General features: G+C 43.9%; 2 protein-coding genes across 4 annotated transcripts; one reads left to right on the top strand and one right to left on the bottom strand.

Annotated features, from left to right (window-relative positions):
- The first annotated feature begins 145 nt into the window (after positions 1 to 145).
- LOC115143923 (uncharacterized) lies at positions 146 to 26,604 on the top strand. 3 transcript variants are annotated; one of them, XM_029684414.2, is made up of 3 exons: positions 146 to 235; positions 25,246 to 25,599; positions 25,760 to 26,604. In XM_029684414.2, exons 1-3 carry the CDS (start codon positions 164 to 166, stop codon positions 25,877 to 25,879), a joined length of 546 nt encoding a protein of 181 aa, XP_029540274.1. In that variant the 5' UTR covers positions 146 to 163; the 3' UTR covers positions 25,880 to 26,604. The 3 variants fall into 3 exon arrangements, with proteins under 3 accessions (XP_029540274.1, XP_029540265.2, XP_029540257.2); XM_029684405.2 differs by lacking the exon at positions 146 to 235 and adding an exon at positions 22,233 to 22,541 and having other exon boundaries at positions 25,246 to 25,590; XM_029684397.2 differs by lacking the exon at positions 146 to 235 and adding an exon at positions 22,233 to 22,541.
- Positions 252 to 2,024, bottom strand: LOC115143916 (P2Y purinoceptor 1-like). The gene has a single exon (XM_029684384.2). The coding sequence runs from the start codon at positions 1,759 to 1,761 to the stop codon at positions 742 to 744; it is 1,020 nt and encodes a 339-aa protein (XP_029540244.1). The 5' UTR covers positions 1,762 to 2,024; the 3' UTR covers positions 252 to 741.
- Positions 26,605 to 27,433: the final 829 nt, after the last annotated feature.

The raw sequence follows: 27,433 nt of genomic DNA, 5'->3' as shown, positions 1-27,433 counted from the left end.
TTTAACACTATGTTTGTTCAGTCTTCTCAATAAAGTGAGCCTCAAGGCCCCGTTCTGTAACCCGCACCTGAAAAGCACCTGACCAGTCATATGACATGAATAAACATATAGGACATACATTTCCAGTGCATGTTTGTGTTGAGGGATTGTTCCCCTTAAGGGAATGAGTTCAAATCTTCTGTTTCCCCTGGGAAGACAATACTTGTGGAGGAGTAGATATTATCTCAAGCACAAGGTAAGATGGACAGTCCTTTGAGCTTGATACCTTTTTATTATTTATGGACAACAGAGATAAATAATCCATCTGGTAGGCTATGTGTAATAAGCTGCTGGAATGCATGGAATTATTATGCAATATCTGAAATGCATATTGAGTTGATGTTTATTTCAGGGACATATCCCTGCATATCACTGACTAATCGAATGGAACAGTATTTCACTTTACACAAGGGTATTTACACATTTTTATCTAAGATAGTTATGGAAACCAGTAGTTAGCTCTGCATATCACTGACTAAATGCATGGCACATTATTTCACTGTACACAAGGGCATTCAACCACAAAAAGGATCTCACGTTTACACAATAAAATACTCTGAGAATGATACATAAAGTGTAAAGAATAGCATATGTACATACTTACAGGCCTTTGGTACAATAATGGCGTAGACAACATCAAATACTAGAATAGCTGACAGTCAAGTTTAGGTTTTAAATAACTAGCTGGTCAAAGTTTACTGGTTAAGATTCTTCTGTTGCTGGATCTGCCTCGGGTGTGTTGCGGTAAATCACAGCACCAGTCCATTGAACAAGAGACATCCTGGCTTGTTTGCTGAGATTATGAAAACGCATTATGAAATCATCATTTCCAACTAAATAAATTAACGGATTGATTGCGCTATTCATACAAACCAGACCGCGGCTGATTTGATGAGCAACATAAATATCATCGAAGCTTGCTTTGCAGGTGCCTTCCATTTTCAAAATCCTTATTTTCAAATTTAGATTTCTCAAAACATGATAAGGGATAAAGCAAATTGAGAACAACACAGTCAAGATGATGACTAGTTTTAGACATCGTTGTTTCAACAAAGTATTGACATTGGCTTTGGTGGCAAGGACCACTACTATATGTCCATAGCAAGCCAGAATGATCAGTAATGGTATAACGAATCCGGTAATGGTCCAGCCAATACTGTACGGAAGGTAATCCTTGATAAAGTCGTCGGCTGTTGAGTCATAGCACGAATATGAGGAATTTTGCGCTGTCTTGTCAAAGAACATATCGGGAAGTATCTGAATGAAAACCAAAATCCAGACAAGAAAACTCATTGCGACTGAGTGGCGAGTGTGGATTTTTCCCATCACTTTCATTGGGTGCACAATACCGAGGTATCGATAGATACTAATGCATGTCAGGAACCCAATGCTGCCATAGAGATTCAAATTGAAGCAGAATCTGGTGATCTTGCAGAATGTTTGTCCAAATATCCATTTACTGTTTAGCGCGTAATAGACAACCAAAAATGGTAAGGTAAATAAGTACAGCAAGTCAGCTATTCCAAGGTTGAGGATGAATATGTTTATACTCCCAATTTTCTTCCAGCTTGTACAAACAGTTTTTAACCCACAGAAGTTTGCAAATGTCCCGACGACAAACACCAGCATGAACACAGCAGGTAAAAATCTGTGCGTAAAACGAAGGTTAATTCCTTCACATGCGGTCATGTTGAGAACGTGTGTGCTGTTGTCATCTGACATTTCCCCGTCTTTTTGATCAAAGTGAAGTTTAAACACAAGCTATAGAATATGAATCGATGACGCCCAGAAGTGAATGAAATCAAACTTGGTCACGGAAACACATCGTAAATCGCAGCCGTCCACCATCATGTTGAGCATGGTGAAACCAAAGATATTACACCCAGTGAGTACAGAAGTCAATGGACGTTGAAAAGACATATGCGTTTGGTCAGTTGGCCCTGGCCTTGATTTTAACGTCCAAAAATGTCGTTTTTTGTATTGATTTCAAAGTCCACAGACTTCCGGCCTGAACCAATTATAGACATCCATATTTGGTTCAAATTTGGTCTTGATTTCACCCACTGGGGAGCCAGGCCCAGCCAATCAGAATAAGTTTCCCCCCACCAAAGGGCTTTATTACAGACAGAAATACTCCTCAGTTTCATCAGCTGTCCAGGTGGCTGGTCTCAGACGATCCCACAGGTGAAGAATGTGGAGGTCCTGATCTGGCATGGTTGCACGTGGTCTGTGGTTGGGAGGCCAGTTGGATGTACTGTCAAATTCTCTAAAACGACTTTGGAGGCAGCTTATGGTACAGAAATTAACATCAAATTCTCTGGCAACAGCTCTGGTGGACATTACTGCAGTCAGCATGCCAATTGCACGCTCCCTCAAAACTTGAGACATATGTGGCATTGTGCTGTGTGACAAAAGAGGGGCCTTTTATTGTCCCCAGCACAAGGTGCACCTGTGTAATGATCATGCTGTTTAATCAACTTTGTGATATTCCACACCTGTCAGGTGGATAGATTATCTTGGTAAAGGAGAAATGCTCACTAACAGGGATGTAAACAAATTTGTATGCACCAAATTTGAGACAATGTTTTTGTTTGTGCGTCTGAAATATTTCTGGTAACTTTTATTTCACCTCATGAAACATGGGACCAACACTTTACATGTTGCGTTATTTTTTTGTTCAGTATAAATGTAAGTGAATGTATGTATGATTTAAAGATGGCCATAGGAACAATGACCAAAAAAGGACGTCTTTCAACATCTGTAAAATACCTATTTTCAATGTCTGTAAAATATGTATCTTCAACATCAGTAAGTTACATATTTTCAATGTCCGTATAACACACCTAAAATGAACCTGATTCAAAATTCTGGAAATTAATTCTAAAATATGTATTTTCAATGTAATTTTGCTCATTGAGCGCCCACTTCCTGCGTGGGCACTTCCTTAATTCCATAGTTTACTGGAAGCAATGTGATACTGTATCCAGAAGGAAATTAGCAGAGCTAGAGTACAGTTATTTCTGCAAGATATAAGTAACAATAGGCTATAAAGGCTTGAATGTGAGACGTTCAATATTTTATTGGTGATGTTTTAGTTATTATCAATACCGATCTACAAGATAGTAATCCAGGCGGCTTTTTGGTCATTGTATCATAACATAATAACAATATTACTTAAAATATAATATACAGTTGAAGTCGGAAGTTTACAAACACTTGGAGTCTTAAAACTTGTTTTTCAACCACTCCGCAAATTCTTTGTTAACCAACTTTAGTTTTGACAAGTCAGTTAGGACATCTACTTTGTGCATGACATCTACTGTATCACAATTCCAGTGGGTCAGAAGTTTACATACACTAAGTTGACTGTGCCTTTAAACAGCTTGGAAAATTGTCATGGCTTTAGAAGCCTCTGATAGGCTAATTGACATAATTTGAGTCAATTGGAGGTGTACCTGTGGATCTATTTTAAGGCCTACCTTCAAACTCAGTGCCTCTTTTCAGGGCATCGCGGGAAAATCAAAAGGAATCAGCCAAGATCTCAGAAAAAACATTGTAGACCTCCGCAAGTCTGGTTCATCCTTGGGAGCAATTTCCAAACGCCTGAAGGTACCACGTTCATCTGTACAAATAATAGTACGCAAGTATAAACACCATGGGACCACGCAGCCATCATACCACTCAGGTATGAAACGCGTTCTGTCTCCTAGAGATGAACGTACTTTGGTGCAAAAAGTGCAAATCAATCCCAGAACAACAGCAAAGGACCTTGTGAAGATGCTGGAGGAAACAGGTACAAAAGTATCTATATCCACAGTAAAACGAGTCCCATATCGACATAACTTGAAAGGCCGCTCAGCAAGGAAGAAGCCACTGCTCCAAAATCGCCATACAAAAGCCAGACTACGGTTGGCAACTGCACATGGGGACATGTCTTCTGGTCTGATAGAACAAAAATAGAACTGTTAGGCCATAATGACCATCGCTATGTTTGGAGGAAAAAGGGGGAGCTTGCAAGCCCGAAGAACACCATCCCAACTGTGAAGCACGGGGGTCGCAGCATCATGTTGTGGGGGTGCTTTGCCGCAGGAGGGACTGGTGCACTTCACAAAATAGATGGCTACATGAGGAAGGAAAATTATGTGGATATATATATTGAAGTAACATCTCAAGACATCAGTCAGGAAGTTAAGGCTTGGTCGCAAATGGGTCTTCCAAATGGACACTGACCCCAAGCATACATCCAAAGTTTTGGCAAATGGCTTAAGGGCAAAGAAGTCAAGGTATTGGAGTTGCCATCACAAAGCCCTGACCTCAATCCTATAGAAAATTTGTGGGCAGAACTGAAAAAGCGTGTGCGAGCAAGGAGGCCTACAAACCTGACTCAGTTACACCAGCTCTGTCAGGAGGAATGGGCCAAAATTCACCCAACTTATTGTGGGAAGCTTGTGGAAGGCTACCTGAAACGTTTGACCCAAGTTAAACTATTTAAAGGCAATGCTACCAAACACTAATTGAGTGTATGTCAACTTCTGACAAACTGGGAATGTGATGAAAGATATAAAAGCTTAAATAAATCATTATCTCTACTATTATTCTGACATTTCACATTCTTAAAATGAAGTGGTGATCCTATCTGACCTAAAACAGGGGATTTTTTACTAGGTTTGAATGTCAGGAATTGTGAAAAACTGAGTTTAAATGTATTTGGTTCAACTGTAATTGATAACATTTTATAGGAATTATGACTCACAGCTAAGCTTGCAGACAAAGGTAATTTGGAATCCACAGTAACCTATTCTTACTTACAGTAACTACCTACTGTAGTTTCAGTTCCATGTCTACTTTGAGGAAACTGACACAGCTGCAATAGACTTCCACCTCAGCATCCATCAATTAGTCTCTCTCTCTCTCTCTCTCTCTCTCTCTCTCTCTCTCTCTCTCTCTCTCTCTCACACTCACTCTCTCACTCACTCACAAACATTTTCTAAGAATCTTGAAGAAATTTCAATTAAAGGGACCCAACCATTGGTCAAAAATTAACATTGTTATTACACATTCAAATGTATTTGAAGTAATGCAAAGAATTTAAGAATGTTTCCAGGGTAAAAATTAATGGTGCTTTTTCAACAGTGCAGGAAGCACGCAGTGCAAGTTTGATTTAATCCTACCCTTCGATTCGCTGCTTAGAGTGTTGTCCAGTATCTTCAGACAGGGCCTGCTTACCTCTGGCGTTGGGGCTGTTTCACTCTTCATGGTCCTATACTTTAAAGCCAGGGTATGGCTCTCCTGTAGGCTGTGAATGGGGACAGTTGTAGTGGTGGCAGGAGCAGGACTCAATCAACATCACCTGCTGGTGGCTCTTCTGGCCCTGGGGGCAATGAAAGGCCATGCGGACAGTCCTGGTGCAGTATGGGCTGCAGCAGCGGCCGCCCAGACACTGTAGGCCACAGAACCGGGGTCTACAGACCCGCGTGCTGAAACAGCCCTGGTGCTCCAGACGAATGGGTAAAGGAGACATATAGCTGCTCTTGCAGGTACCCGTTCCCTTGAATAGACATACTGTACCTAGCCTAGTTGGCATCAGACAGTTATTGATAACATTGAATGATTCTGATTGATCTCTCTCATGAACTCGTATTTGATCAATATGAACTATGAAATATTTCGATAACTTTCACTGCTGTTCTTCATAACGCAATTCTTCTGATGGTATAGATGTATGATCAATTGATGGTCAATGTAAGTAAAGTTAAATCTAAGTAAAGGTATAATTGTAAAACATATCAAGTAATTATTCTCATTTGCCAAAAAGTGAGGTACGAGAATGAAATGCACAAACTGTCTATCCATCTGGAGTGGCAATCCATCCTACCTGAACCAACCATCTGGAGTGGCAATCCATCATACCTGAACCAACCATCTGGAGTGGCAATCCACCCTACCTGAACCAACCATCTGGAGTGGAAATCCATCCTACCTGAACCAACCATCTGGAGTGGCAATCCACCCTACCTGAACCAACCATCTGGAGTGGAAATCCATCCTACCTGAACCAACCATCTGGAGTGGAAATCCATCCTACCTGAACCAACCATCTGGAGTGGCAATCCACCCTACCTGAACCAACCATCTGGAGTGGAAATCCATCCTATCTGAACCAACCTTAAAACAAATCCCGACAGTTTGAGCAGTAAGAGTATTTGCAAAGTGTTTGAGTTAAAGAAAGGTGAAGATAGCTCCCACTCACCTCAAGCGACCTGCTGTGCTGCAAGACAGTGGCCTGCCATAACCTGACTTGGCACAGTCTGGTCTGGGTCTATGAGCGGCAGGCCAAGTTCTGGTTTGAGCTGCGGGTGAAGACACCTGGAACACAGCTGTGGGAGCAGAGGCTCCAGTCTGGGATCTGCTTGATGCAGTTTGTAGCTCAGGTACTTAACCCTGAGAGTGAGCTGCATCACCACCAAAGTCCTGATGCAACCTCTCCCTCTCTGGTGGTCTTTCCACTGGGTCGTGTTGAAAGACAAGGGCAATGTGATGCCTTTTGGCCTCATGGGGTTTGGCATGTGACGTTATTGTGGTTGGATATGGCTTTGCTAATACACACAAAATACATTTAATGAATAATTAATTAAAAACATATATTGTTCATTAACCAGTTTAATGTAACTAAATTTGATTTTAAAAATGTAATCAAAATAATCCCCAAAAGGATTTATTTACCATGAGAGGGCCATAAACAATAACGAGTAATGTTGCATACTCCAAGAAAGGCAGAAATCTCACCTTTCTGGTAAAAATAGTTATAAATTGCTGAGGTGTAGTCACAGGAGACAAACTCAAGTACACAGTACAAATATGATAAAAATGTCAAATATTTTTATATGTATTTCCTATTCAACAAAACTGTATGAATAAGGCTTGGAATGACTTATATTCTTTCTTAATATAGTATAATACAAAAAGCTCTGACAAAGGCCAAGAGGCCGATATGTAAAGCTTAATAAAGAGTGATTACTAGCAAGAGCAGTGTGCGGGTTTCCCTTTTCTCACGTTATTCAGTTGTTTACATGCACCTGAAACAAAGACATTTTGAATTTAAATATAGTATATTCAAACTATAGAATGACTGACTAAAAGATTTCACCTTCCTTTACCAACTGTAAAATACATATTTGTATGTTTAGTGCATATTTTCTAACATGCTGAACACACAGCTCGTGTGTCCGAGTGTCCGAATGCGTCCAAGTGTCTGAGCATCCGAGCATCCGAGTATCCGAGTGTCCGAGTGCGTCCGAGTGTCTGGACATCCGAGCATCCGAGTATCCGAGTGTCCGAATGCGTCCGAGTGTCTGAGCATCCGAGCATCCGAGTATCCGAGTGTCCGAGTATCCGAATTCGTCTGAGTGCGTCCGAATGCATCCGAGTGTCCGAGTGCGTCCGAATGCATCTGAGTATCCGAGTGTCCGAGTGCGTCCGAGTGTCCGAATGCGTCCGAGTGTCCGAGTGCGTCCGAGTGTCTGAGCATCCGAGCATCCGAGTATCCGAGTGTCCGAATGCATCCGAGTGTCCGAATGCGTCCGAGTGCGTCCGAGTGTCCGAATGCATCCAAGTGTCCGAGTGCGTCCAAGTGTCCGAGTGTCCGAGTGCGTCCAAGTGTCCGAGTGTCCGAATGCATTCAAGTGTCCGAATGCATCCGAGTGTCCGAGTGCGTCCAAGTGTCCAAGTGTGTCCGAATGCATCCGAGTGTCCGAGTGCGTCCAAGTGTCCGAGTGCGTCCGAATGCGTCCGAGTGCGTCCGAGTGTCTGAGTGTCCGAGCATCCGAGTATCCGAGTGTCCGAATGCATCCGAGTGTCCGAATGCGTCCGAGTGCGTCCAAGTGTCCGAGTGTCCGAATGCATCCAAGTGTCCGAATGCGTCCGAGTGTCCGAGTGCGTCCAAGTGTCTGAGTGTCCGAATGCGTCCAAGTGTCCGAGTGTCCGAATGCATCCGAGTGTCCGAATGCATCCGAGTGTCCGAGTGTGTCCAAGTGTCCGAGTGTGTCCGAATGCATCCGAGTGTCCGAGTGCGTCCAAGTGTCCGAGTGCGTCCAAGTGTCCGAGTGCGTCCAAATGCGTCCGAGTGTCCGAGTGCGTCCAAGTGTCCGAGTGCGTCCGAATGCGTCCGAGTGTCCGAATGCGTCCGAGTGTCCGAGTGCGTCCAAGTGTCCGAGTGCGTCCAAGTGTCCGAGTGCGTCCAAATGCGTCCGAGTGTCCGAGTGCTTCCAAGTGTCCGAGTGCGTCCGAATGTGTCCGAGTGTCCGAGTGCGCCATCGCACGCATGTTGATTTTGTCCACCTACACCAAACGCGATCAGGACACGCAGGTTGAAATATCAAAACGAACTCTGAACCAACTATATTAATTTGTGGACAGATCGAAAAGCAAACATTTATGGCAATTTAGCTAGCTAATTTGTCCTGGAATATAAACATTGTGTTGTTATTTTACCTGAAATGGAGGTCCTCTACTCCAACAGTTAATCCACAGATAAAAGGGTAAACCAATTTTGTTTCTAGTCATCTCTCCTCCTTCAGGCTTCTTCTTTATATGGAGGTTCGCAACCAACTTTAAGGTGCATTACCATCACCAACTGGACTGGACTGGAGTGTGGACCCCAGTTCATCTTTCAATCACCCACATGGGTATATGCTCCTAAAGATCAATGAGGAGATGTGAGAGGAAGGATTTGCAAGGCGTCAAGCATCACTAATAGAACCAAGTTCTATTTTAGCACCTGGCTACGCAGGCGCTCATTGACTCGTGCGAGCAGTGTGGGTGCAATGATTGAATAACATGTATGTGTAAATGTATTTTGCAACTCTCGCGTACATGATGCGAGCGGTGTGGTCAACATGTAATGGTCTCTCTTGAGCAAAGCGTCTACCCCTGTCTCTGTGGACGCCTCACAGATCTCTAGCTTGTCTCCCTGAACTCGTTAGGAACTCGCCTTTTAGCTCAAATGAACCTTGTCCGTCTATGACAAACAGAAAGGATTTTTGTTTCAAATGTAAAATTGCTGGCTATAAATCGATCTCTGAGTGTGCTACAGGGATGAAACCTCTCTCTCCAGCTGCACTACGATGTAAGGATTCTATTAGTGGCTGTGAGGTAGCGACATCCCAGCTTCAAGTGGTGTCAGATTTCACATCCTGCTGTGCCCGTGAGAATCAGGGTGACCGCTCAATGCAAGCCATTTCAATCTATGCTGTCCACAGATCGATTTATAAGCAAAAATGCTGGTCGGAACTGGTACCGGAACCATGCAGGTCCCCAAAACAGGGTCTTTAAATCTAGGAGGTTTTAAATGTGAATATTGTGGTTTCAAATGCTTTATTACATTTGACTGCAGGATTCAAAACAGCCTGTCTACTGCTGTGCTGTAAGTACTGGACTCCTTGCACACACTCCACACCTTTGAAGCATCTACAATAGGCTAGCTGCAGAAACGGGTAATACTTTACTTGAAGGGGGTATCCGTACATAAGGCATTCATAACACCTTCATGAAACCAGTCATAACATGTGTTAAGAACGTTGTTATGAATGATACTGTAACCTTCATAAACTGTTATGACTGCTTTCATAAAGGTGTTATGAATGCTTTATGTAAAACCTGGTTCAATGAAAGTGTTAACCAAAAACAGAGTCTCAATGATGTTATTACTCCATTGGAATGCTACTGTGTAAATACTGCCTTGCAGGTTCAATTGAACTGCTCCCTTTTGTCAAACAGGAAATATCTGAAATGCATCCTAATTCCTCTGGGTTTTGGGCTTCAAGATGTTTTGTCATGGCAAACAAGCAGTACATGTCTTTGCAGCACCTAAGTTATTTCAAGACTTTAAGCAAGTAGTTACTACATTTCAACATTTTGACCAAGGGATACAGTTCTCTGTGTATTTTGTTGCTTATGTTTGCATCTGTGCGAGTAATATACGCATATACAGTGCAGTGTTGTAAGTTACAGTACATGAATGTTTAGCTAATGTGGGGTAACTAGTAGGTTGTCAGTGTTCAGAAAGTTGACATTCAGCAATTTGAAATAAATTATCTCAGTTAGATTTTTGTACTTTAACTCAAAATGAACAAGTGTTATTATCAATCTGTTAATGTTACTCAAAAGATGACCACAATTTGCAGATTGCCTGTTTGCTATCGTAAAGGTGTAAGAAATGATAGCTAGCTAAGTTACTTACTGCAGAGTAGGGCTAGCTATGATCTAACTAGTCATTTAGGCTGGTAGTTGATTTTAAGGTACAGTCATGACAATGGGGATTTGTAATTAAGATTGAGATTACACTAAAATGTGGGTAATTGGATGCTTACATGCTGACCAGACCGGACACGTCGTGCGCATCGCAAAATAAATGTAGAAATCCATGTTATTCAATTATTGCACCCACACTGCTCGCGCGCACCAACGAGCATCTGCGTTGTGTGTTGTTTGGGGTTTTAGGCTGGGTTTTTGTACAGCACTTTGAGATATCAGCTGATGTAAGAAGGGCTATATAAATACATTTGATTTGATTTTTGATTTGATTTGTATGTTTAACACTTATAGACCCAGATGATATATTCATGAAAACAGAGTGACCCAAATCTCTGTGTGTGTGTGTGTGTGTGTGTGTGTGCGCGTGTGTGTGTGTGAATGTGTGTGTGAGAGAGAGAGAGAGAGAGAGAGAGAGAGAGAGAGAGAGAGAGCTGTAATTCCGAGGTAGAGACACTGACTGATCATAGTATGTTATTAAAGAATTTTAGTGAAGTAACTCTTTTAGACCACACTATCTGCCACTTTGAAGAACTCTGGGTTAAATGAATTATCACTTCTACTTCTAATCAGCAATCATAGGATGCATTTTCTGTCATGGCCATTGGACCCCCTGAAGTAACCTTGGCCACCCCCTGGCTATCCCATGTATAAAACTCTAGTTCCGGCTCTGGGTGGAACACATTGGAGTAGGATTCTATTGTGCAAGACTTAGCCTGTATTCTACACAGACCTGTGCGGCATAACCAATCAGAGCTGCAGTAGGCCTCTATGCAATTAGACCATTGCCATATATGGATCTAAGACATTTACTTTGAACTGGACTGTTTTTACAGCTGTGGTGAAAGCAAGAGCTGCATTTAGCCACATGTGCACATTTTGTTCATATTCTTTGCTAGTTAGTGAGTTATTAGCCCAGTTATAAATCATTTGTAGTCAGCAATCGGGGAGTGATTGCGTCCTACAAGAGCACAAAACAGGTACATTTCTAGACATCTTTGAAAAGAAAGTCAGGTAAAGAGCTTTTTTTTGCCTTAAAGGGTCAGTGTTGTATTTTGAGTCAAGTATATGTAAGCTAAGTAGCCAATAGGCAGAGGGTAGCCTAATTTGTCTGATTCTCTGTAACACTGGTATGGGAATAATAATTCATTTTATTTGTGGTTTCTTGCATTAAATAACACAAAAACATTTTCAGTCACCTTCTTGTCTGAACTCCACACATTGGCTGCTACTGTAGGCTGAATGATAGAACAGCTACTTCCATGTTAAAATGTTATGGGATGCATTTTCTACATTGTTTTTGATGGTAGACCACTCTGGTAGGCCTACATTATGATCAAATAGCCAAAGTAGCCTACTTAGCCACTGTTAAAACTGTAACTTAAAGCGGGTACAACCTTAGTCACAGTAAAATCGCACTGGAAGTTGCACAGAATTTTCACAATGTTCGTTTGCGCACAGCAGACCAGAAATTTGCCCCCCAAAATTAGAGGAAACATTGGTTGGGAGGTGTGGCATTTGCCAACAAGTGTGCAGTAGAATGTGTATTAGCAAATTGTAGCAGATTTGCTTGCTAGGGTTTTGTGGCAGGGTGGGTAAAGGGCGTGAACTGTGGCTTAGACTCCAAACATGTCACGGTGTGCGCTACTGGTGGAGAAGTCAGGTGCAGGAGAGCAGAGAGTTGTGAACAGGAGCCCACTTAATTTGGCAGAGGCAAATAAAACAGACGCCACTGGGTCAAAACCTCCAGCCAAAGGTAAAAGTGCTATGCGCGAAACATTTACAAAAATTGAGCAAATGTTGTACAATTAACATCCCTCGTGAAAAGCCACGGAATAACGGGAAAACCCAGCCTGGCGCGTACACACGAACATGTAACAAAAATGATTTCACACAAAGACATGGAGGGGAACAGAGGAATAAATACAGGCAGTGTGATTAGGGAATGAAAACCAGGTGTGCAGGGAACAAGACAAAACAAATGGAAAAGGGAGCGGCGATGGCTAGAAAGCCGGTGACGTCGACCGCCGATCGCCACCCGAACAAGGAGAGGAGCCGACTTCGGCGGAAGTTGTGATAAAACATCGCCAGTTTGCTTCCCATGAGGCTCTCAAAACATTGTTTCTGTTTTTCTACAGTATTTCAAGCTTTCCTACAGCCTTATGCTAACCTTAACCTCACAGGTGTTATGCCTTGACTGAACCATAGAGGTTCTTGCATTTTGCAAGTTAAAGTTGGACCATAGAATGTCATGATTTTGATGAGCAAATGAGCCCTGCATCTTGGTCGTGCATTTGGAAATATGCTAATTAAATGTGTGTCACCCAATTACTCATTCAAATAGGAAAAAGTTGAAGTCTTATTTGCCTTTCGCCTATTGAGTACTGTCCTACTGCTATGGTGTCTGGGTAAATGTTGTTGCCTAGGCTGTCACAGACCCATTCCCTGCAGCACCTCCCTGGCTGGTGCACTAGCTGGGGGTTGGGGCAGTTGGCTGCGGCAGGCACCTGGAGGTCATTACTGCACAGTGACACGCAGGTCACCCCACCAACCAGGCAGTGGCACACCTGTGCACACAACTGCTGGAATGTCTGGCCCTCCTCGAAGCGCATTCCGTACACTTCACAGCCCAGCGAGTTCCAGCCTGGGCACAGAGAGAGGAGTAGACAGGTCGTGAGACGGGGAGGGGAAGAGTGAACTTTGATCAGTTTAGTACTTGAGGCAAATGGATAGTGTATGTGGTCTAGGGAGAAGATACTGTATGGCTGCCCTCTATTAACATTAATGCTGATAATGCTTGTTGTGTCCGTCGGGAGATTGTGGGATTATTACCCTTGGCTGCTGTTCACAATACAAGAGAATTTGGAAGTAGTTAGGCTATGTTCCTATTATTTATGGAATTGGGTAATCAACATTGGTCTCAGTCAAAGACTTCCTGTGCATGAAAAAATGGGATACAGTCTTACATCTCTCTCCAATCTAGCTCTTATTATCATTATCATGTTCACATAATGGAAGACATTTGACTGTCACACACAAACCTCTCTGTTCAGCCTTCAACCTCCTGCCTGGCACACACCTAGCAGTAGCTCCGCTTGTCCAGCACCTCTGGAGGGCAGCGTGGCACGGGCCAGGGGCAGTTGTGGCATGGGACCCCTGCACAGCTGGCACCACACCTAACACAGAGGGGTTTACAGTAGGAGGATGAACTGCAGTGACGTGTGTGGAAGAAAGGTTTTATCCAGCTGCCTTTTAATGACTGTACGCTGTAAAGCTTTTTTGTGTGCGACTGTACTGTATATCTTATTGTACTTTTGTGTTAACTTGTTGCAAGGCTGGATGCTGGTAGATGAGAAGCCAGTACAGGGAGTGAACATTGAATTAGCAACGGACATGGAACAGGACAGGACAGCGTCTGGACATGAACATATAATGACATTAATGGTTGAGGCGTGGGAGCCTGATGGGCCGGCTGAAATATGACGTGGGGTGTGCGCCTCTCGAGCCAGCTAAGGAGTGGAAGCCTGGAGAGCCAGCTGAGGCATGGGAGCCTGGAGAGCCAGCTGAGGCATGGGAGCTTGATGGGCCGGCTGAAGTATGACGTGGGGTGAGCGCCTCTCGAGCCAGCTAAGGAGTGGAAGCCTGGAGAGCCAGCTGAGGCATGGGAGCCTGATGGGCCGGCTGAAGTATGACGTGGGGTGAGCGCCTCTCGAGCCAGCTAAGGAGTGGAAGCCTGGAGAGCCAGCTGAGGCATGGGAGCCTGGAGAGCCAGCTGAGGCATGGGAGCCTGATGGGCCGGCCGAAGTATGACGTGGGGTGAGCACCTCTCGAGCCAGCTCAGGAATGGAAGCCTGGCGAGCTAGCTGAGGCACCCCCGGTTCCCTCGGCAATGGCACTCGGATCCGACTTCACCAACCAAAACAAAAACAAAAACTCCCTGATGCTTCTTTTAGTGGTGTCAGCATTCTGTAAGGATTGACGCTGGTAGACGAGAAGCAGGTACAGGGAGTGAACATTTAATTAGCAACGGACAAGGAACAGGACTACATCTGGACATGAACACATAACGGAGCAGACAGAAATAGGGAAGGCAATCAACAAAGTGAAGGAGTCCAGGTGAGTCCAGTGAGCGCTAATGATGGTGACAGGTGTGCGTAATGAAGGGCAGCCTGGCACCCTCGAGAGCCAGGGAGAGCGGGTGCAGGCGTAACACTTACAGGGTTGTAATGTAACTTCCGGTTCGAGGCTTTCTGGAGTCAGCAGGGAATTAGCCACAAAGGAATCCTCCTACCGGAATTTTTAACCCAGGATTTCTTTTAAAAAACTGAGAATTTCTGGAAAGTTTCGGGAATGCTTGCAACCCTACTAATACAGTAAAACAATGATGGTCAAACTTTTGGGGTGGTCTATTTCGATTGCAAATCATTTAATCCAGGATTCTGAACTAGATGTGCTAATTCTCATGGGAAACAACACAAAAAGATTTGTGGTAGGTTCCACCGAGCCCCGTCAGTAAATTACACCATGATCGTCACACAGGATGTATTGCACACATATTACCCACATGAAACATAAGCTGGTCATTTACAGCATCACTTCCACCTTTGTTCTGTTGTAATTTCCTTTAGACTGTTGCTGTGTAGACAAAATACATAACCAAGGAGTTCTGCTAATTCTGTGCAATATAGCCTAGAGGTCTTCAATCTCTTGCCTCCTGCAGTCAAAGATATGTTATGCAATACACAACTCCCCAACGTCTCACCATAGAGCACCTCAACCCCCAGCATCCCTGTGACCGCGAACATCCAGTCGTGTGCTTTCAGCTCTACCACACTGCTCTAGTTTTAGAACGTTTAGTATCAGTTTGTGAACCACCTTATACTATTCTCGCCAGCCTAAAGCTGGCGATCAGGCTGAACTTTCCATCAACTGTCCATTTTCTTCCAAGAACAAGATAAACCATTTTAAGATGATTGATAACTTGAATTCGTGAGGAAATTCCTGAGTTTGTCAGGCTTCAACTGAGTGACGATACATAACAACAAGGAACTAACGAGCATAGCGTCTCGTCGGTCCATCATCAGGGGTTAGCCAGTTTCTTCTCTCTCTCTATCTCAGGAAAGCTGCGATGCCATTTATGGTGGTGTGTTAGCAAACTGCCTGCCTCTGTCCATTCATTTATAAAGTCTGCCTTCTGATGTCACAGATGGTGGACTATAATATAAATAGTTACTGGACAGGAATCAAAAATAGTTCAAATTCCACGTTCCTGCTACCCAATCAATCATCAATCAAATTTATTTAGAAAGCCCTTCTTACATCAGCTGATGTCACAAAGTGCTGTATAGAAACCCAGTCTAAAACCCCAAACAGCAAGCAATGCAGGTGTAGAAGCACGGTGTAGAATTCTCCCTAGAAAGGCTGGAACCTAGGAAGAAACCTAGAGAGGAACCAGGCTATGAGGGGTGGCCAGATTATAACAGAACTGACATTTACTCCTGAGGTGCTGACCTGTTGCACCCTCTACCCCTGTGATTATTATTATTTGACCAGCAGGGTCAAATAATAATAATCACAGTGGTTGTCGAGGGTGCAACAGGTCAGCAACTCAGGAGTAAATATCAGTTGGCTTTTCATAGCCGATCATTCAGAGTATCTCTACCATTCCTGCTGTCTCTAGAGAGTTGAAAACAGCAGGTCTGGGACATGGTAGCACGTCCGGTGAACAGGTCAGGGTTCCATAGCCGCAGGCAGAACAGCTGAAACTGGAGCAGCAGCACGCCAGGTGGACTGGGGACAGCAAGGAGTCATCAGGCCAGGTAGTCCTGAGGCATGGTCCTCTGAGAGAGAGAGAAAAAAAGAGAGAGAGGAATTAGAGAGAGCATACTTAAATTCACACAGGACACTGGACACATTGATGCCTTGATAAGCTCCTTTCCTGAGGACGGCTCACCTCTCACAGTTCTGGGCGACTTTAACCTCCCCACGTCTACCTTTGACTCATTCCTCTCTGCCTCCTTCTTTCCACTCTTCTCCTCTTTTGACCTCACCCTCTCACCTTCCCCCCCTACTCACAAGGCAGGCAATACGCTCGACCTCATCTTTACTAGATGCTGTTCTTCCACTAACCTCATTGCAACTCCCCTCCAAGTCTCCGACCACTACCTGTATCCTTTTCCCTCTCGCTCTCATCCAACACTTCCCACACTGCCCCTACTCGGATGGTATCGCGCCGTCCCAACCTTCGCTCTCTCTCCCCCGCTACTCTCTCCTCTTCCATCCTATCATCTCTTCCCTCTGCTCAAACCTTCTCCAACCTATCTCCTGATTCTGCCTCCTCAACCCTCGTCTCCTCCCTTTCTGCATCCTTTGACTCTCTATGTCCCCTATCCTCCAGGCCGGCTCGGTCCTCCCCTCCCGCTCCGTGGCTCGACGACTCATTGCGAGCTCACAGAACAGGGCTCCGGGCAGCCGAGCGGAAATGGAGGAAAACTCGCCTCCCTGCGGACCTGGCATCCTTTCACTCCCTCCTCTCTACATTTTCCTCTTCTGTCTCTGCTGCTAAAGCCACTTTCTACCACTCTAAATTCCAAGCATCTGCCTCTAACCCTAGGAAGCTCTTTGCCACCTTCTCCTCCCTCCTGAATCCTCCTCCCCCTCCCCCCTCCCTCTCTGCAGATGACTTCGTCAACCATTTCGAAAAGAAGGTCGACGACATCCGATCCTCGTTTGCTAAGTCAAACGACACCGCTGGTTCTGCTCACACTGCCCTACCCTGTGCTCTGACCTCTTTCTCCCCTCTCTCTCCAGATGAAATCTCGCGTCTTGTGACGGCCGGCCGCCCAACAACCTGCCCGCTTGACCCTATCCCCTCCTCTCTTCTCCAGACCATTTCCGGAGACCTTCTCCCTTACCTCACCTCGCTCATCAACTCATCCCTGACCGCTGGCTACGTCCCTTCCGTCTTCAAGAGAGCGAGAGTTGCACCCCTTCTGAAAAAACCTACACTCGATCCATCCGATGTCAACAACTACAGACCAGTATCCCTTCTTTCTTTTCTCTCCAAAACTCTTGAACGTGCCGTCCTTGGCCAGCTCTCCCGCTATCTCTCTCAGAATGACCTTCTTGATCCAAATCAGTCAGGTTTCAAGACTAGTCATTCAACTGAGACTGCTCTTCTCTGTATCACGGAGGCGCTCCGCACTGCTAAAGCTAACTCTCTCTCCTCTGCTCTCATCCTTCTAGACCTATCGGCTGCCTTCGATACTGTGAACCATCAGATCCTCCTCTCCACCCTCTCCGAGTTGGGCATCTCCGGCGCGGCCCACGCTTGGATTGCGTCCTACCTGACAGGTCGCTCCTACCAGGTGGCGTGGCGAGAATCTGTCTCCTCACCACGCGCTCTCACCACTGGCGTCCCCCAGGGCTCTGTTCTAGGCCCTCTCCTATTCTCGCTATACACCAAGTCACTCGGCTCTGTCATAACCTCACATGGTCTCTCCTATCATTGCAATGCAGACGACACACAATTAATCTTCTCCTTTCCCCTTCTGATGACCAGGTGGCGAATCGCATCTCTGCATGTCTGGCAGACATATCAGTGTGGATGACGGATCACCACCTCAAGCTGAACCTCGGCAAGATGGAGCTGCTCTTCCTCCCGGGAAGGACTGCCCGTTCCATGATCTCGCCATCACGGTTGACAACTCCATTGTGTCCTCCTCCCAGAGCGCTAAGAACCTTGGCGTGATCCTGGACAACACCCTGTCGTTCTCAACTAACATCAAGGCGGTGGCCCGTTCCTGTAGGTTCATGCTCTACAACATCCGCAGAGTACGACCCTGCCTCACACAGGAAGCGGCGCAGGTCCTAATCCAGGCACTTGTCATCTCCCGTCTGGATTACTGCAACTCGCTGTTGGCTGGGCTCCCTGCCTGTGCCATTAAACCCCTACAACTCATCCAGAACGCCGCAGCCCGTCTGGTGTTCAACCTTCCCAAGTTCTCTCACGTCACCCCGCTCCTCCGCTCTCTCCACTGGCTTCCAGTTGAAGCTCGCATCCGCTACAAGACCATGGTGCTTGCCTACGGAGCTGTGAGGGGAACGGCACCTCAGTACCTCCAGGCTCTGATCAGGCCCTACACCCAAACAAGGGCACTGCGTTCATCCACCTCTGACCTGCTCGCCTCCCTACCACTGAGGAAGTACAGTTCCCGCTCAGCCCAGTCAAAACTGTTCGCTGCTCTGGCCCCCCAATGGTGGAACAAACTCCCTCACGACGCCAGGACAGCGGAGTCAATCACCACCTTCCGGAGACACCTGAAACCCCACCTCTTTAAGGAATACCTAGGATAGGATAAAGTAATCCTTCTCACCCCCCTTAAAAGATTTAGATGCACTATTGTAAAGTGGCTGTTCCACTGGATGTCATAAGGTGAACGCACCAATTTGTAAGTCGCTCTGGATAAGAGCGTCTGCTAAATGACTTAAATGTAAATGTAAATGGATAAGACAGGAGAAATACTCCAGATATAACAGACTGACCCTAGCCCCCGACACAAACTATTGCAGCATGAATACTGGAGGCTGAGACAAGAGGGGACCCAATTTCCTCTCTCTCTCTCTCTCTCTCTCTCTCTCTCTCTCTCTCTCTGTGTAAAATCTTTGCCAAGGTGGCTCGTGGTGGCTCGATGCCCTATTAAGATCATTTACATTGGTGTTTCCTTTATTTCAGCAGATACCAGTTCTACAGCTGCACCATTGAGAGCATCACTGCCTGATATGGCAACTGCTCGGTATCTGACCGTAAGGCGCTACAGAGTGTAGTGGGTACGGCCCAGTACATCACTGGGGCCAAGCTTCCTGCCATCCAGGACCTATATACCAGGCGGTGTCAGAGGAAGGCCCAAAGAATTGTCAAAGACTCCAGTCACCTAAGTCATAGACGGTTCTATCTGCTACCGCACGGAAAGCGGTACTGGAGCGCCAAGTCTAGGTCCAAAAGGCTCCTTAACAGCTTCTACCCTCAAGCTATAAGACTGCTGAACAATTAATCAAATGGCCACCTGGACTATTTACATTGACACCCCCCCCCCCCCTACACTGCTGCTACTCACTGTTTATCCTCTATGCATAGTCACTTTACCCTTACCTATATATACAAATTACCTTGACTAACCTGTAACCCCGCACATTTACTAGGTACTAGGCCCCCTGTATATAGCCTCGTTATTGTAATTCTACTGTGTTACTTTTTAATTTTACTTTATTTTATTTAGTAAATATTTATTGAACTGCACTGTTGGTTAAGGGCTTGTAAAGTAAGCATTTCACGGTAAGGTTGTATTCGGCGCATGTGTTTTTCACAGAGAAGGCAAAAACCTACAGAGCAAAGACCAACCTTGCCACTGTGGACACTGTCCATCGTTCTAGATACTTTGACAATTACAACATCTGCAGGGATGTAAAATCCACACACGTCCTTCGGCCCTTCTCAACGTTTTTGTGGAAAATCAGAAATGTGTTATAATTGACTTAAGTTATGGATTTTGTTAAATTAAAGCTTTTTCAGATTTGACTTTTTATAAAAGTCATTGCTTTAGAATTATACTTTTTTTAAATTTTTTTAAATTGAAATTCCATAAACATTTAGAAAGACAAACATGGCGCAAGTAACCCCCAACAACAACTGCTCCTGGGCAGTAATTGTAATCAAATGTATCACCAACTGTTTGTTAGCAGAAAAACCTGAATTATAAACCCAATATATTTTTTTAATAATCTTGAATAACATTCTATTATATCCCCTCAAGATGGAGCAATTGTAACACTTTGAAATCAAGTTTCTACTGAATTTCCATTGGGGAAAAATAGTTATACTTTTTATGGGCCTGTTTATTTTTCTGGTGCGACACTGAAAAAACATATACTACCAAAAAGTAGGCTATGGTGCAAAGGTGCGTTCATAGAACTTTATTTTATTTTTAGAAAAAAAAGTTTCTAGTGGTCGGGGGTTGGGTATCCTACGTAGATGTATAGGAGTGGCATCACGCAGCAACACTAGCACATTCAGACTTCCGGTTTTCGGAAGTCTTAAAAGTCTGTGGTAAAATGCTAATCGTATGACACGAAATCAATTATCTTATCACTGAACCAATTGCCATTTCTTATTTTATCAAGATCCTCAGTGGTTACTGAAAACAGTTTCCTCTGAGTTGGCTTAGAAATGTCTTTATGTTGAGAGGAATCACAGTCCTTCAATTCGACAGTGCATAAGTAAATTACTTCTTTCAGACCAAAGTGTATGTGACCAATGAAATGTGATTTGACTTGAAGTGGAGGACCTCTACACTACTTATCCTGTCATATGAAACTAGACAAAATGTGTCTTTGTACAGCAATTTGTTGAGTAATTCTAAACTATAGCCCACTGACAATGTTGATGTCTCAGTGCAGTTTATGTGCCAAAGCTGGCCATGACTTGAATGCAATTTCTCAAATGGGTATTCGTCTGAAAATGTGACTATACTGGAAATAGTATATGTATGTTTGCTAAATATGCAAGGTAGAATAAAGCTTCTAGGTCATTTGATCCTAGCCATGCCCATTTTTACAAGCAGGCTGTGGGGCATAGGTTACATAACAACTTGAATGTTGAGAGCCCTTTGAATTATTAGATATATCACATGCTCTGTTCTGTTGGTTTTGATTGAAACCAACAAGGTATTGGTCCATGCTGTCTGTAGAAATGTCCCTCAGTTCTACTATCAGTTGTTTTGTAGTCTGGCCATACACTGCCTGGGCATCACACTTACTGGAAAGATTTTAACATAGACTCTGAATGTATCGTCGATAATTTGCTAAGAAATTTGTAGGTAGAATTTCCTGAACAAAACGTTAAACTATGTCCTTTACACCACTGTAATTAAGTTGTTTATGTTTATGAATGGATTGTGAAAATGTCCCTGAAATCAATGCTTCAAACTGTGAAATGGCCTTATTAAAGTGAGGAGAGCAGTTTCACTTGATCAGCTCTAATTAATCACTTATTGCATTCAGAAAATAGTGATGTACAGTATACGGAAGAAAAAATATAAACGCAACATATAAAGTGTTTGTCCCATGTTTGATGAGCTTGTTTACATCCCTGTTACATCCATGTTAGTGGGCATTTCTCATTTGCCAAGATAATCCATCCACCTGACAGGTGTGACATATCAAGAAGCTGATTAAACAGCATGATCATTACACAGGTGCACCTTGTGCTGGAGACAATAGAAGGCCACTCCAAAATGTGCAATTTTGTCACACAACACATAAGTTTTGAGGGTTTGCAATTGGCTTGCTGATTGCAGGAATGTCCACCAGAGTTGTTGCCAGAGAATTTTAGGTTAATTTCTCTACCATAAGCTGCCTCCAACGTTGTTTTAGAGAATTTGGCAGTACTTCCAACCTGCCTCATAACCGCAGACCAGACCAGTACCTCCACATCTGGCTTCTTCGCCTACGGGAGAATCTGAGACCAGTCACCCAGAGTAAAACCCCAGTAACATATATTATTCAGAGCCCCATGAAATGACACCATTCTACAGACCGTACTGAGTACTGCCCACCCCACTTTAACATCAGCACAAATACACATGTTTCTCTATAAGACAATAATGCACGTTATTTGAATTGGGGCCATTTATTTGACCTAAACCCAACATTTAATGTAAACGTCACGAAAATATGAACAAATATAAATAACTGTTAATGATTTTTATACATCCTGAATAAATACAGGTTAAAGGCACTTTTCTACTATTACGTGGGAGACTTTTATTTTGAACAGTTCCGAAATTCCTTGACCCGGAAGTACTTCTTTAGTGTTGCTGATGATATGCTGTTGGGGGCAATAGCCTACGATCGAATGCGGGAACCAACAGACTGCATGCTTCAAGTATTGTTGCGCTTACAGTCGCATGCACTTGTAGCCCGCATATCAACTGGGAATAGGTTATTTGAAGTTGAAAAGTACAGTTGATTCCTGTCGTTGATAGTTCTTAAGATACGAAATGGATGCCAATCCATCCTTCTCGCTGGCATGTCTTTACAGAAGCGATCCAATTTATTCCCTCTGTGCCTCAGATTTAATGACCGCTTCTCAAACTGTGAACAATAATTTCATAAAGGAACAGAAGCAACTTATGAAGGTAACGTTCTGCTTTTTATTGTGTTATTTTGTATTTTCAAATGTTCCTTCCGATTCGCTTGTTTGAATATAACCCACATTTTTAGACTTATGTTTAATCTTATAAACGTATAGCATACAATTGTACTTTTACTGGGCTTGTATATTTTACAAAGAAAAAAAAATGGCCTTTTCATGTTCCTGTAAGCATATATTCACTTTCACATTGAAAGTTAGAAGCATCACGTGACTTTTAATAATTCCAGTTACTGCTCTGTTAACTTTGTAAATAATTGTCTAGGCAGTGAGACTAGATTGTGACTTATTCATTTTCAGTTTAACCCTTTACACTCGTGGGAATTAGCCAATATGGATAGGGCTAAATTGAAATGTTTCTTACAGAAGAAATATGAAAAGCTTTTGGATAACAATGTTATCAATTGAAAGGGAACTGTTTGGAAATTATGGGGAAATTATTAGACCAAAGGTGAGGACACAACAGTTCACCTGACACAAAACAGAATCCAAACATCACACTGTTGATTTTATATGCAGTTTACATTTACTTTACTTTTTGCTGCATTTGTTGATAGTGAAATCTGAAAATACTCTGGATACACTTAGTAGCATGATAAGTATATTCCTGGAAAATGTGGGCTAGGCAAGAGTTTGAGTGAGAGGACTAACTCATGTCTCTGTGGCTTCAAACCTCAGCAAAGTGTGCACAGTTCCTAAGTAAATTTCAATGCACTTTTATGACTCAAATAAGAGTCTTCAACTGCAGTGCATTCGGAAAATATTCAGACCCCTTGACTTTTTCCACATTTTGTTACATTACAGTCCTTATGTAAATGTGATATTTCCAGTTTTTTTTTATACATTTGCAAAATAAAAATGTTTTGCTTTGTCATTATGGGGGTATTGTGTAGATTTATAAAGCACATTTTTTTTTTTTTTTTTAAATGAGTAAATGTATTTTTTTTTTAAAAATGGAAATATCACATTTACATAGGTATTCAGACCCTTTACTCAGTACTTTGTTGAAGCACTGTTGACAGCGATTACTCCCTCTAGTCTTCTTGGGTATGACGCTACAAGCTTGGCACACCTGTATTTGGGGACTTTCTCCCATTCTTCTCTGCAGATCCTCTCAAGCTCTGTCAGGTTGGATGGGACCGTTGCTGCACAGCTATTGTCAGGTCTCTCCAGGGATGTTCGATCGGGTTCAAGTCCAGGCTCTGCCTGGGCCACTCAAGAACATTCAGAGACTTGTCCCGAAGCCACTCCTTTGTTGTCTTGGCTGTGTGCTTAGGGTTGTTGTCCAGTCTGAGGTCCTGAACGCACTGGAGCAGGTTTTCATCAAGGATCTCTCTGTACTTTGCTCCGTTCATCTTTCCCTCGATCCTGACTAGTCTCCCAGTCCCTGCCGCTGAAAAACATCCCCAAAGCATGATTCTGCCACCACCACGCTTCACCGTAGGGATGGTGCCAGGTTTCCTCCAGACGTGACGCTTGGCATTCAGGCCAAAGAGTTCAGTCTTAGTTTCCTTCATTCACTCATTTAGCTCTCCCAGCTGTGCTGTTGAGGAACTAGAGCAAGCACACTCTTCATTATTTTGTCTCGAACACAACCCCAGCAATCACACAATTACTGTTGTTGTTTACACAATCCAAAAACGTCCATTATAAATCGCAATATGGGTCAAGTGTGCATTAGTTGATAGGTTGTTCTATTGCCAACACGACTGTTCAGAACAAACCAGGGTATGACGCCATGTCATCTTGTAACTGTACATCAAACATAGTGATCATAAACGTTGACACTGCGTATGGCAAGAGTTTTATGATATGGAAATGTGAAGTGCGTTTCATCTTTCAAAATCCTGTACATAGTCCTCTTCAATAAGCATTTCCTTCACTCAGACAACACAAAAGTGGCCCAATTAGCGTGAGGGATGGGGGCAACTTCTTGTTGCGAGAGGTGCTCAAGTTCATAACTGCTGTCAGTCAAAACCCATACAGCGCTGTGAAGCACAGATCAGAGTTCTAATGTCATGTATAGCATGTTACTGTACAGCAATTGCTCTCCAATTCAGGGGTTTATCAGTGCCCAAATTGGCCATGATCAACCCGTACACGGTTACGAGTGTAAAGGGCTACCAGAATGTTTCGTAAAAGTTCAAACATGGTTACATTTCATTTAAATTTTGGTCATATTCTAGGAACGTTCTCCAACTGGTTCGATATTGGGAATGTTCCCAAATAGTTCAGAGAACGTTAAGAAAACTTTTTATACAAAAAACACGAGAACTTTAACGTTCAGAGAACATTCTAAGAATGTTATTTAAGAACATACATTCTGTTCTCAGCATCAACAAAACTCCCTCTATCCTGTATTTTGTTAAGTTAATTCAGGTGTGTTGGTCGCGCCCACTAATTGGCCACACCCGATCTTAATGAGTTCTTGTTTCCTTTGATATGTGGTCTGTTTGAAAATACTAAAATGACCAGCTTTGTAAAAAACATGGCATGCTAGCTCCATCCTGGTGGTGCAGTGGACTAATTCCATGGATAGAGAACAGACGATTATAGGTTTGAATCTGAACTGACAAGATAAAGAACAAATATCTTATGCACTTGCTCAACAGATCAAATGACACTGCTACTTGTGTCCATTCCAACATGGCCATTTAGTGACTTCCTCCCTTGCGGTCTCTCTTTCTCAGACTCTGAAGAGGCTGGAGCAGCAGCAGCTTACCTGCATGCGTCAGCTGAACGAGGAGCAGAGGACCTTTGCCTTCGTCATGAACAAGAGGCTAAGCCAGAGGGGCGCTACGAGGCCTCAAACGCTCCCCTCCAGTTCAGTCTCCTCTTCCATCGTCCCTCTGTCCATTAGGGGGTCCCGGTCTGCCCCGGCTGCTCTCGCCACCCGCAATGGGGCCAACAGAGTTGGCAGTGCCAAGAGCGCCAACGGCAGAGTCAAGTTTGAGCAGTCTTCTTCCAGCCTTTCGCCGTGGGCAGTGAAATTACAGAAGAAGAGTATGGAGATGCAGGACAGAGAGGCAAGGGAGGTGAGCACTGTGAGTGGTCCTCTGTTCCAAATCCTGACCTGACCATGAGCTGCATTACTCTGAGTGACCACTGTAATGGTTACCGAAAATTACCTTTCTTTCTGTAAAGGTGGCCTTTTTGCTTGGATGAGAAATATCTGTTTTGTTAATGACTTCTCTCTTTTATTAGGTTTTGAAGGAGTATGGGGCCTCGGCTGGTCAAAGGTGTTGTTGTGAATGTGGTCACACCAGGGAGCTGTTGGACAGGAGACTGAGTTGTCCAGCCATATTACAGAGGCATCACTCTTGATTCTGCTACGGTATGGGGTGTTATGGACATACGATACAGGATATTGCTACAGGGGGGTGTGAGAGTTTCTCTTGAACATCATCTACCTACTCGTACTGGATCGATATAGCTACCTTATTTCTTGGAGGTTATGCCATGCCAATGGATATCTGGACAGCATTTTACGTCATGACCGATAACTGAGTAACACTGTACGTCATGACCGATAAATGAGTAACACTGTACGTCATGACCGATAACTGAGTAACACTGTACGTCATGACCGATAACTGAGTAACACTGTACGTCATGACAGCTTCATAATAAGTTACATGAACTATGTCAACATGTCATTACACCTTTAACTGTTTACAGTACATGAAAAATGACACTGCCTTGTCACTTGACAGTCAGTGACATAAGATGCCTTTACATCTTTTGACATTTGTTATGTCATGTTTATGACCATAATATGACACTGTTGTGATGTACAGTTCAAATAAAGTGTTACCAAGGTACATTCTGTGTTCACCTATATAACTTGTTTCCTGAAGATGACAACATAATATGTATATATTGTTTTTATTTTTTTCATGGGAAGTTGAATGCCAAGTTTTATTTTTTATCAAAAATGTAAATTAGATCCGACAGTTACTCAAAGGAATATGTTCATGTTTTTTTTATTTTTAATTGATGCCAGATTTTTGTGTGTGTAGTTTACTAAATAAACTATAGCTTATACTGTATTGTAATGACCTGACTAGATCATAAATGAACAATTGTCCAGAGGCTTGAGTTTGCGAATTGACGGTTTATTGAACCAACTTTACACAGGCTACTGTTTGGGCCGTAACACACGCCAAATAGATGACAGATAACCCACAAACCAATCGTGACCTTCTCTTGTGAAGCCCAGACGTAAGAGAGAGAGAGAACAAAGGCTGAACCTGGTCTTAACTTCCAATGCCCAACCCCCCTCCACGCCACTCCGCCAACCACCAGGATGCCCGGCATCAGAACATTCCAGGCATTCCCGTGATTGGCAGATAGCAGGTTGATTGACATGTCGGACCCCGCGAACACCGGGTACTGGTCAGTACAACACAACCACCTCCTAGCCTAGCACATAACACACAGCTGTCTGTGCGGGTCGCTACACAGCCCCCCCAACACAAAGTCCCTCGTCCCCGAGGGAACAAACAAAGTCTCTGAAGCGACCCGGAGGTCTCCTTTGCCTGCGTGGCCGTGATGGTCGCAGAGTGCCCCTCTGGGAACCAGGGGATGAAGGCAGGGATATGGGGGACAAGGAAGCGGGAACGGGTAATACAGTCCGTGGTTCTGGGGAACCACGCGGTGACACAGGGGGGGAGACAGGGGGAGTGGGCTGTCTGGAGCCTTGTCTGCGGCACCTGAGGGTGGGTGCCTGGAGAATGTCATTGCCAGAGAGGGGAATTGTGGGGATTCCTGGGGTTTGGGGAGAAGAGGCCCCTCTGTATGGGGCTAACCTGTCCCGGTGCAGTGCCACCTTTCTCCCCCTGGGAGGAAGCTGCACCCGGTACACAACCTCCCCTACCC

This window comes from Oncorhynchus nerka, linkage group LG2 (genome assembly GCF_034236695.1).
Source record: "Oncorhynchus nerka isolate Pitt River linkage group LG2, Oner_Uvic_2.0, whole genome shotgun sequence".
NCBI classification, from domain to species: Eukaryota; Metazoa; Chordata; class Actinopteri; order Salmoniformes; family Salmonidae; genus Oncorhynchus; species Oncorhynchus nerka.
This window is presented reverse-complemented; position numbering and strand designations above follow the sequence as displayed.

Coding starts and splice junctions, on each gene's coding strand:
- LOC115143923 (XM_029684397.2), top strand. CDS start 22,404: ATGGATGCCAATCCATCCTTCTCGCTGGCATGTCTTTACAGAAGCGAT. Junction 22,542..25,245: donor AACAGAAGCAACTTATGAAG/GTAACGTTCTGC, acceptor TCTCTTTCTCAG/ACTCTGAAGAGGCTGGAGCA. Junction 25,600..25,759: donor AGGCAAGGGAGGTGAGCACT/GTGAGTGGTCCT, acceptor CTCTTTTATTAG/GTTTTGAAGGAGTATGGGGC.
- LOC115143916 (XM_029684384.2), bottom strand. CDS start 1,761: ATGTCAGATGACAACAGCACACACGTTCTCAACATGACCGCATGTGAA.